We start from the raw sequence: 12,450 nt of genomic DNA on the forward strand, positions 1-12,450 counted from the left end.
GCTTTCAGCCAATCATAGCATGTCAATAGGATTCATCTGCAGCTTCTTGAGTGCTTTCACAACTAGGGGAGTAAGCTGGTAGATCAAACTTTTTCCAAACCCTGTCGGAAAAAAAAGCACAGAATTCGTTCCCATCTACAAATGCAAGATCTCGTGACAATCCAGCTTGCAGCGCAAGGTTAGCCTTAGAGTTGTCAAACTAATGAAGAGACTGTGCACAACTCCTGTGAAGCTGAAATAAAGAGCTGAAGAAACCTGATCTTACATAAGAAGCTCTTACTGCTGCGAGCCAACAAGGTAACGGGAGCTTAAATTTATCTTCATCAATACCTCTTCGTCCCAACATGTAGAGCTCGGTGGGGGGCAGTTCAGTAGATATCAGCGGCTTATCGTTTCAAGTTTAAAAAAAATACAAACTAAAAAATACAACTAAAATGGCAGTTGTTTTTTAATGCTTTGAAATTTCATTTCAAGTTCAAACGTTTTACAACATGACGCATCCTCTAAAATGTATTTTTCAATTTAGCCGATATTAAAAATGATGCACACTGAAGACCACAAACAAAGTGGTCCTTCATTGTGTTGCACTGCTCACCTTGATCCTTGCTAACCAGTCTGTTGACAGGTTGTCCAGAAACCTGGCTGTAGAGCTGGAAGAACTCGTTGGCTACCGTCGTCAGGACCTCAATCTGACGGAAACGACCTGAAACAGAGCAAAAGAGCAAAGGTGTGATAAGCGCTTCAATTTTAGCAGCATTGGTTCGGTTATTCAGGGCTACCCTCCTGCCTCTAATTGAACTGCAGCAGTACATGTAGTCTACTGCCGGCACATGTTGACATAGCTGTCATTTGCAGATGTTCCTGCCCATGGTGCAAATTCTCCATTATACCACATAACAAATATGTGCCACTCATTACCTTGTGACCACGGGAGTCATTGAACCCAGCAGTAGTGCACACCCTACCTGTGGGCTTTTTCTTTTTAACTCTGGCAGGTTACAGTAAAGAGGCCACGATCTTGCAGAAAACATTTATCTAACCAATAAAGCCATTACAACAGCCTGCATTGAGCAGATTTAATAAATAAATTCAGATGGATGGTATAAACCACTAATCAATCCTCTGCAGCCTCAGCAGTAAAACTTTCCCCCTTTTTTCCATCAAGTTTTGCAGAGAGTATCACCGCCTCGGTTTTCTCTTACTTACAAGCCGAGAAGTAAAACTAAGCATATTTTTGCAGATGTGGTCCACGCATCTCAAGGTTTTACATTTGAGCCAATTTTTAGCTCAGGAAAGTGGTACGGACGGTTTAGCCAAGTTATCCCTGCTTTAGGCGTTAAATACAGAGAAGGCTGTGCAAAAACTCAGAGGATATCAGCAGTTTCAGGGAAAACTGTACAGGAACAACTGAGACAAAAAGTTAAAAACAGTTTGACTGCTGCACATTTAAAGGTCTAGAGCCAAAAACAAACATGTGCATTTGATTTTTAGTTAGTGGTGAACAAAGAAATATCTTCATAACTTTGTTCTGGTTGGGATTCACATGATTACTGAACCTTTTATGAGCAAACAATGGATCAAGCTAGTTCTACCTGATTTTATCTATTAGTTTGTGTAAACAGACTTGCAGTTACATTGTGTAATTTTGAAAGACAAAGCAAAGCAAAGTCAGTTTGAATTAGATAAAAAACATTAAATAATGTTCAGTAAAAGAATTAAAACTATCTGCTGTCCTAAGCTTGACCTATGATCCAGTGTGTCCTTTAAATGTATCATTTCATGGCTCTGAAACAAGTCAAACAATAACTAAAGAAACCAAAAAAAATGTCCACCTTAAGACAGATCATTATAAATTGTAAACGTATGCCTTCCTATTGGTCTATTTATACACATTCCTGAAGTGAAAGTTTGGAGATTCAGTAACACTCAGCTTTAAAAAGAGCTGGGGTTGGAATTAAAGACAGACGTCAGAGCCGCTCCTCTCCCTTTCTCCTCTCGGAGTTGTGTAATGCACTGTTGGTGTCATCTCTAACAGGATAATGACTTGCACGCTTTCCTGCCTTCCCTCCCCCTCCTCCCCTTCATACCTCACTGTTTAAATACTTGTCAGGCGGTTATGAAACACAGAGCTCTGTCTTGTGTCGCTCTGTAAAACCTGGCGACACACTTCACTGAAGTCACCTGAAATAGAACAGTGCTCTCTAATATTCGTACTTCAAAGTCCAAAATGAAAACATTCTGTGTTGGACTGTAGCTTTCCTCCGGATGATCCAGCTGTCATGAAGGGAAACCTAAAATCGGAAATTTAAGGTGTGTTGAATGCACTTTAGCCCACTCTGTACAAAAGCCTTTAACTGAAATCATGACAAGTCTTTAAAGGCACACTATGCAACATTTTTCAGTTAATTAATGTGTTCCATAACGTTTTGGATGATTAAATGAGTCATTTCAGGTTGAACAAAGGTATTCTCGGCCGCCCTGGTGGTCTATGGGGGAAATACCGCACTTGTAATTGCAGGAGCCCTCGGCCTGCACCCACAGGCTCAGAAGTCTCGCGAGAGTCGGTCTTGCTTTACGGCAAGAACTGCTACACGCCCCCAGTTAAAAGCATGCTCGTGCTAGCATAGTGGCAATCTTTGTGCAGTTATCATGGCGGAACCAGCGTGAAAACAGCGAAAGCCCATGTCAGAGCAGGCAAGAAAGAGGAAAAGGGCTCCGGACAGAGAGAGGAGTCGTACACGGGTGAACATCGGGCAAGCTTTTTCCGAATGGCGAGAGCTAAAATAAAAAGAAGGCTGCAAGGCTGACGCGGACCTCGCGTTTCTGCTGATGCGATTGTAAGTAACATTGGAATGGTTTCTCTCTCTCTGTGCATGTTCATACTTTCACTGTGTTAGTCATTCGTTGCGTTCACCTGTCTGCTAAGCTCAAAACAACCGCGCCTGGCTTGACGGAGAAACCAGGAGAACAGCTGTGCATATTTACGACAGTGCACTTTTACTTTTGCCCTCTGGGGGGAGCCTCGCTGGAAAATCAACACCGGTTGCATAGTATACCTTTAAGGTGTACACTTTTGGGAGATTTGCTGCGGTGGCCCAGAAGAATAAAAGCATTCTAAATACATAAAGTACTGCAAACCCTCCAAAGGAAAAAAGTAGCCAAAAAAAAACCAACTTCAGATTGTAATGTATCCCTGTCAAGTTTAGGATTTGAATATAAGGGAAATTTTACATCCGCTGCCATCAGTCTAAAGATTTCAAACTACAGTATCCATTACATTTTTAAGACATCGGAAATAACCACCAGTCAACCAATTGCAAATTACAATTAAGTGATCAGGCCGTTACATTTTATGAGGCAGGTGAATGCCCCCCCCCCCAATATAAGTCTATAATAAAATATGGTAAATTTACAGGACACTGCTAATACGAGAGGACTGCAGAAAAGAGTGGTAAAATACGACAGTTCTACGGCCCAAAATGAGAGACTTGACTGTTCTCCAGTGCTTCAGACCACTAGGGGGGTTCAACCATTTACACATGTGGGACCAGACCACAGACCCTACTACATATCATTGTTTATAGACAAGATTCTTAGTGAAAGACAAACACAGAATGCCTACCTACAGGGCATTTAGAGGGGAAAAAAGGTATATTTTTTTAAGTACTGAATATCTAAACATGTCTTATGTCTTTACTGTGTCTGGTCCCACATGAGTCAACTCCTAATGGTCTGGAGAACTTCCATTATAGGGAGATACAGTAGTTTGCATTTGTTCTTAACTTGCAGAGGAGGTTTCTTGCTACTTGCAGTGATTTATTTAATAAGTATTTTGTGCTTTTGCACTTTGCTTTCCCGTGATTTTCTGTCATTGCAGCATTTCTCGCTTGTTTTTTTTATGTTACTCAAATTCTTTTTGCCTGCCACATTTTCCTGTTGCAGCTGGTTTGTGTTTTCCTCGTGCTTTCATTTCCGCCACTTTATTTAGAACATCTACAAAATAACAGGACAGCAAAAGTCAATTTTCATATCTTGTCACAAATTCTTATTTATCTGCGCTTTAATTGGGCCAGTCTGATACATGCATTTGATCTAAAGAAAAAAATCTTATAAACCTCTGGAAAGTAATATTACTCTATCTGAACCAGGAAATGCCTTCAAAACAGGCTTAAAGCCATTTTGTTTGTAGGGAGCAAGAAACTCATCACAAAGAAATAGCTTTTTTGAAAGAGCTCAGCCAGACACATGGATAGATGAAGAGAATCAAGAGTGAATTACCCCCAAAAAGGTTGACGTCTAACCAAATAAAATATACGTAATGCATTATATGGAGAGGTGGTTACATGTGTGAGGGAATGAGCATATCACACTACCTATTCATAATTTCTTATGTCCATTATTTTCTATATGCGCCACTCTTGTTTTTTTATTTCAAAAATACATTTTGATTGTTAAAGTGATTCATTACTTGAAACTTATATGGAAGTATGACCTTAAAATGTCAATAAAATGGTAAATAAATAAAAAAAGAATGCTCCAGCCATTTAACTCTTTTCAGGGTCATTTCCTTTTTGGAAAGTGACCTCCACCTTGATCTGAACTCTGTGTCTAAAGGTTTTCATCCAGGATTTTACAACATTTGGCTCCATTTATCCTCCCATTAGCTCCAATCATAGACCCTAATCAACAACCAATCCCAACACTATGAAGCTGCCAGTGGGACAGTTAATGATTATGTGCAGCATTAACACTCAACAAAAAATAAATCATCCCATCCAACTAAAGCACCTTCTTCCACTGGTTTTCTGTGTCTATGATGCAGCTTGCTACAAACTGCAAACTGAAATTGTTGTTGCTTTTTATCCACAGTGACTTTTAGGGTTGTGGGAAAAAAATGTTTTGGCAATATAACGTAATTTTCAACTGCCCGATATAATATCGATCTTTCCATTCCTAATTGATTAAATATAATCTATATTATATTAATATTGGTTGGTCTGGTTGCCATTTTTGGATCTATTATGTAGCAGCACCAGCTGAGCTTTTTGGTAGTGCTGCAGTGCTACCAGCAGATGGCACACATGTCTGTTTATGTCAACTCACCACACCTGGTGCAGGAATACTATTTAGGCTCAAAAAGGAGCAGCTAAACCCTGTCAGGGCAGATGCTTGGTTTTCATTACCTTATTTTATCACAATGAAATGGTTATTGGTCTTTTTGTTTCTATGCAACTATGACCTTTTAACAGAATCCTCAAGAGTTACTATGGGAATTCGCTACAGTACAGATATGCATTGTACAAAGTCACTAAAGATAAACGATGCACAAAGTCTATATATAGCAACACAAATATGCAAAACATGTTAAACACAAGTATTCTTGCGAGGCTAAATTATTTTCACTGGAAGTGGGTGGTTAGAGATAAACATCAGTATGACAGTCAGCTGTCAGTAGGCAATTCTTTCAAATCTTTAATAACAATCTGCAGGGAAACATATTAACTCCAAAAACAAAGCGAATCACAACTGATCTATCAAACGCTCGTCTGCTTATAAAAATGTAGTTATTTTGCATAGATTTAGTGGTTGAGACCTGGCACCAAGCTTTCTTAATTTATCAGCTTCTTATTGAACAGTGAGCTTTTAAAATGCAGTCGATGACTTATGGATTTTTAACATTAGACACAGAAATATTGCATATTTACTATTAACTGCTGAGACTGCTGGTGATTTTATCTTTTGCAGCCATTAAAAATCATCATGGACTTGTGAAACATATGTAACCAAACATGGGACATACAGGAGGAAAAAAAAAATGTAGCGTATTTGCGGTTTTATAACCCCAGTGTCACCCTACAGCTTATCATTTAACACAAGCAAACAGTCGACAGCTGGCTAGCAGGTTGCTAGGTGTTTATTGAATAGCTGCTGTCACCTGGAAGCACTATAAGCACCATGGAAGCTCAGATTGTGACATAGATTAGGTAGCGTTAAAAGCAGCTACATCACTAAGCTCAAGCACCAAGCAAAAGCAAAACAATTAGCCTCATAGAAACCTGATAATCCACAAGAGAATAGACTTATTTTTAGTAATTACAATTACAGCAAATAGTTACAGCTTTATAAAACCCAAAACTAATTATAGATTATGCAAACTTATCAGTGTTGGTTCCTACCTGAACTGTCGAAGAAAGTATAGTTAATCTGCTAAAAAAGTAAGTAAATAAACAATACTTTATCAGACGCTGGTAGACCCAGTAGAAGAAAAAGAGCCTGGAAATGAATTAAGCACCGAGATAAAAAAAAAAAAAAAAAAAAAAAAAAAAAAAAAGCTCCAATATCTCTGGCTAAATATGACAGCATGGGTCTGACTAGAATGTATTTTCCACCACACTTGACCATTTTGAGTTTGTTACCCAACAAGCCTGTCATTGTTATGTCACAGTTATATCGCTACTATGCACATTACTACAAAAGCCCTTCAGCAGCTGGTTTATGTGTGATAATAGCAATACAGCGTGTTTCCTTCTGACTGCTGACTCTGCATTAATGCTCATTCTGGGGATCTTTTCACAGGAAATGAGGGATAAGCCACAAAGACACGTACTCCCGTCTTTTTTCTCTCTTCATCCTGGGGGGATTTTTTTTTTTTTCCCCTGATGGTGAGAACAGGGCTTACATAACAAACAACAACACACACACACACACACACACACAGACATTTGGGATCCAGGGAACCAATGGAAGAGTATGAGAATGTTCTAGACAAATTAAAAAAAAAAAGCTTCCAGAAACAGCAGCTTTATCCAGAACTTCTAAAAGTTGGTTAATCTAACTTTTCTAGTCAGTTCCAAGTTTTTATTTTTACATGTATTCATGCCTGTAGCCTGTAAGAGTTATATACATTTCTACATAAAAGTCAAGACTTAAGCAAAAATAAGACAGCTGGGAAAGCAGCTCACGGTTTCTGAAAATTAAAGACACCTCATCTGGACATTAATGTTCATATGATTTATATAGAGATTGATCAAGCGAGGGAGAGAGCATGCCGGAGGGGAATGCTTTTCAAGATCAGGAGCTTAGAGACTTAAGCCGGGAATACAGTTCAATATTTTCAATCGCTGCACGCAGCTACAGCTCAAACTGTACGAAACTGCAGGGCTTAAATGTTCACAGCTCATGATGCATTCTCCAGTCGAGCGAGAATTTTCCGATCGGCCCGAGTTTCCCACTGTGCAGCCTGACACTCTGATGCCATCTACCTGCTCACACTGTACGTCCAAAAATCACACGTCGAACTCAGCAGCGAGAGATGGAGCTGTTCGGACTTTTCAATCTGGAAAAAGAAGAACTCCCTTGTTTGCACATTCACAGTGCTCGAGGTTTTGGTAAATTGTCTCGCAGACGCTCATACCTCTGCTTCAACAGCAGGATTTGTCCATGAACACCTTATGACGAATGACTGAATTTCAAATATATTTGATTTTTCTCTCAACCTTACGATTCCTGATCGGGCGGTGGTTGTGAGAGGCTGATCGCCCCTCGTTACACCCCTTTATACAACACAACGCATGAAGGACGCACGATGAGGCTAAAACCGATCGAAAAATTCTCGCTCGACTGGTGAATCGGCCAGAAAATGTCAAAAAAAAAAAAATTATCTTACAGTGTGCGTCCGGCTTTAACAACCAGATCCAGCACACCTTTAATTTAAAACAGTGGGGATTGATGGCTGTTAACAAAATCCAAATATTTTGCTGAGACATTTTTTGATGTTTGCGTCTTAATTTAACCAGATTCGTCCCAGTGTGATCAAAACTTCATTTTACAAAGAAGACCTGGCCAAAATAGCAGCTACAGAAAACAATACCATATAAAACACATGTATAAAACACACAATGAGTCGCTCTTATCATAGGCAGAAGAAATAATAGATGGTAAATGGCCTGTACTTATATATTGCTTGTTCAAGTCAGTAAACATGACCAAAGCTCTTCACACAACATTCAGTCATTCATGTAGACACATTGTAGCCACAGCTGCCCTGGGGCTCACTGACAGAAGAGAGGCTGCAATACACTGGTGCAACCGGGCCCTCTGACCAACATCAGTAGACAATGCGGAACTGGGACTTGTACCGTCAAACCTCCGGTTGCAGGGCAAACTCAGAAATCGAATGTAAACAGTTGCAAATTCATGATACTTCCCTAGAACAAGACCTGAAGGATGGTTTCAGCAATAGCAATACTAAAAACAAATGAATAAACTTATTAATCAGTTAAACTTACAGAACCAAATAAAAAGATCACAATTTGAAGCTGTAGCTTATCATACCTCCAGCAGCAGCTAGCTATACTGTAATGCCAACATTAATTTGTTCATAAACATGAATGAATTTGATGCAGTGTCAATTATAATACAGATCACTTCTGCATCTTTATAACAGCAAAGAGCACATTTATTTGCTTCCAAGCTAATGAGGTATGTTGGCAGTAAAACTATTTATCTGATCTCATGTTGATGCCTTCATGTCAAAGTGTGGGAACTTGCGCTGATGAGTCAGTAATCATAAAACTGCGGCTTTTTTGGGGGAATATTAATGAGATCAGAAACACCAGAGGGTTTGCTAACAATACAGGCTAAACATATAATTTCTCTGGAATCTTTATGTTCTTTTATCATAAACAGCTCATTCCATTAAATAGCATAACATATTGAAATATCTGAGCAAAAAACGGTAAACATGCAGATATGGATACTTCTGTTTCCTTTCCGACAACAGAGTGCTTTTGTGATACACTAGTAGAAATTATCAGAGCCATAGCAGCCTGGAGAGATGGTGAGTAAAAGCAGTTCAGCAGTATGTAATGTGGTACTATGATAACGTTCTAAATATAAAGCTTTCTAGAACAATAACTTATCAGTTTTCAAACACCCTGCAGAGCTATTTCTGGCTGAACAGCCCAGCCCGACTGCTTTCAGGGCAACTGAACGGAAAAAACAAAACAAAGAGAATCGTCATATTGTTCAATTAACATATCAGCACTGCAGATCTGAGATGCATTGCAAATTACATAACCACCCATACAGAACTTAAAACACAGCGTCTTTATGCCCAAATGCAGGGCTTTCATTTCATATCTTCTCCAACACATTTAGGTAGAAAGAAGCTGTTTTAATGACTGTTTTCAGCATTTACCTCTATTCCTTCCTGAACAGGTGCATTATTAAAATCGCTTATTGCTCTGAGTTTGTCTATTTTCTTATCTGACGTTTGCTATTTAGCAAACATGCTTTGTTATTTGTAAGCAGCAAAAATAAGAGAATAGGATGAAGAGCAGTCGCACCAAAGCAGCCACACCCATTTTGCTGTATCGGCTTGTTTGTTTTACAAATCAGTCAGGACTGACTGACCCTTGACCGGTGGACAAATCTGTACCCGAAAAGGTTGGGTGAAGGCTTTGTTTCTATGTGATGTTAAAGAGAAAGCTTTCTGAGCGAGGTTAATAGTTAATAAGCATACATTATGACACTGATAAGTCAGCTCCATGTTCCTAGAAGTCTAAGGCTGTTGAGTAATCAAGGACAAATGTTAAAAGATTTCCTTATCATCTTAAAAACGCGATGGACGTAGTTTGATGACATCTAAAATGACTCACTTTTAATTTGTAACAACTGACATGTCTGCATCTTTATCAGAATCAGACATACTTTAATAATCCCAGAGGGAAATTTCTTTTGTTACATGCTCCATATANATATATATATATATATATATATATATATACACACACACACACACAATCCACACAAAATAATATAAATATATACATATATAACTCTATATATACATATATGTATATTTATATATAAACATATGTGTAACTATATATCCAAATAAAGTGATACTGACATTGTGCAAAAACAGTGCAAAGAATTAATAAATGTCAATTACAGAGGGGGGGTGTCTGAATCACTGGGGGAGGCATTGTAGAGATTGATGACCACAGGCAGGAATGATTTCCTGTGGCGCTCTGTGGTGCATATGGTTAAGAGAACCTTACATTTGCACCAGCCCACAAAAAATGATTAAGTCAAACTGGGAACGTTTTTTTTTTGAGTGTTGCTGTTAACAGATGCACCTCACAGCTGGTGGATCTGAGCTGGGGTTTGTAGTCGCAAATGGAAGTAATCCAGGAAGATGCATGTTTTGCATTCACAGCAGACAGGACACATCGCTCAGAGTAAGAGTCAAAGTCTACAGAAATACTCGGATGACTCTGCAGTCATTGTGAGCATCAAACATGAACAAGAAACTGAGTACAGAGAGCTGGTGAACCCATTTGTGGATTTGAATGACAACAAAGTGAGGGAGATGACTGTAGATTTCAGAAGAAACAGGAACAAGTTGAAACCTATTAATATCAGTTATTTGGCATTTACAGCAATATGCTAAATATCTTCTATAAGTCTGTTGTGGAGGGTGTGATTTCTTCTTCCATCTTGTGCTGTGGTAGCAGAATTAGAGCTAATGACTTAAAAAAGCTCAACAAGCTGAATGCCAACTCTGTTCTAGGACCTCCTCTAGAGATTATTTCACAAAGAAGAATTCATCATAAAGTGAAGAACAACAATGAGCATCCTCTTCAGAAGATTTTTAAATAACAAAAGAGTGTCTTCACTAAGGGGCTTCCCCAGATCCGGTGCGAGACAGACCGCTACAGAAGATCCTTCCTGCCTACAGCTATCAATACCTACAACAACTGTTTAAAACAATGAGCCACTGCAGCATTTAATTTCCCTTTGGGATTAATAGCATACTTTTTTATTGATTTTTCCTTGCAGTTGTTTTTACAGATAGATAGAACTTTATTGATGTCACAATAGAGAAATTCACTTGTGACATCGGCTTTTATGAACAACAGAAAGTGCAAAGAGGAGGAAATCCTCATCAAAGAAGAAGCTTCTTTCTGAAAACTCTGAGAAAACTAGATATTCCTTTGAATATATAGGATTAACTGCATCTTCCAGAGGACACAAATGCATCTTATTCTAATATTATTAACCTTTTAAGCTTTTCTGATTTGACCTGCAAATCAAAATCTTGTATTTCTCAGAGGGTTTTTTTTCCCAGAGGACGAACACATCAAAGCAACAGTGGCTTAAATAACATGATTGATGTATTTCCAGAGCTAGAGGAGAACCGAAGGTTAGCCGTCTGCAGTTTCATAAAGATAAACAGCAGATTTCAAACATTATAGTTAACAGCTAATGGGAACCCATCAAGATGAAAGAAAGTTACTACATTATACAAGAAATGATTTGAAGCTTTTACAGTAAAAACTTTTCTGAAAGGTATATGAACTCAATACTTGGTTGAGCTTCCTTTAGCATTAATTATTGTGTCAGATTCCCACAGCTGTGGTGTTCAGGAAAGCAAGGATACTGCGATACCAGCCTCAAGTTTGACTGCGCTTTTGAGGTGGAGTAGCAGGGGGAAAAAAAAGACTTAAGAGATAAAGAGATATTTTATTTTTACTGTTTAGCTGATAGTTAATGTCCCTGGCATTAGCTGCCTCAGCTTAAAAGACAAACCCCCTTGCTTGTCCTTACAGAACAGAAAAATCTCTGTTTAATAAATATCTATTTCAGGGTTTGAACAACATACACTTCTGAATCATGCCTGAAAAACACAGCAACATGTGAAAACGCAGCACTTCCTCCTAGGCTTGGAAATAAATAGATATTTTAGTTGCCAACAGTCCTCTTTGCATCAAACTGAACAGAACCGGGGATTTAAAAGCTGCTTTCACAATATTCTACTTGCACAACCTATTCAACACCCTCCTGACATGAAGACCGACACAGATTCTAGCTCTGAAACAAGATGCATTTTCTTGCAAAGGACTTTTAAGCCTCTGAGACCATAAAACTGCCAAAATAAAAACGATCAGCTGTGTGTGCTCAGTTACTGATCCAATACCTTCAAGCAGAGCAAACTTCAATAACAAAAAGAGGCCAGGATGTTAGGAGAGCAGTTCGGTGAGTGGGAGTGTGTGTGTGTGTGTGGGGGGTTGTTTGGGACAAACACATCTTTGTTCTCTTTGGCAGTGTAGTCCAGGCAGTTGGCAGAACAGCTAAAAAAGCTGAAGGACCCCAACAAAACCCCACAGTAATGCTGGGAACAGGACACGCACGCACAGTCAATGCGCTTCACTTCCTCTGCAGACAGTTTCAGGATGCAAAGCTCTGAAGCGCTCCCTGCAAACACCTCCCTGAACTGAACGCCTGAGCTACTAGGGATGGGCCCAGAAAACCCACAAAACACTGTAGAGGGGACAAAGGAAAGCAGAAGGTGATGGAGGTACATACTGGTTAGAGCGTAGTTGGGGTTTTCCAGTTCCATGCGCTGCAGCTGAGCCCCCAGGTAGACCTACAGATAAACCATTA

At 39.1% G+C, this 12,450-nt stretch overlaps 1 protein-coding gene across 1 annotated transcript in view; it reads right to left on the bottom strand.

The window, feature by feature from the left end:
- The window catches only part of ssfa2 (sperm specific antigen 2), a 61,463-nt gene that overhangs the window by 12,001 nt on the left and 37,012 nt on the right, over positions 1–12,450 (bottom strand). The window contains exons 10-11 of the mRNA XM_015400253.1: positions 12,373–12,433; positions 596–703 (exon numbers count right to left, since the gene is read on the bottom strand). Coding sequence (XP_015255739.1) covers positions 596–703; positions 12,373–12,433 — 169 coding nt within the window. The remainder of the gene's footprint in view (positions 1–595; positions 704–12,372; positions 12,434–12,450) is intronic.

This window comes from Cyprinodon variegatus, unplaced genomic scaffold, assembly GCF_000732505.1.
Source record: "Cyprinodon variegatus isolate N-32 unplaced genomic scaffold, C_variegatus-1.0 Scaffold1088, whole genome shotgun sequence".
Taxonomy (NCBI): domain Eukaryota; kingdom Metazoa; phylum Chordata; class Actinopteri; order Cyprinodontiformes; family Cyprinodontidae; genus Cyprinodon; species Cyprinodon variegatus.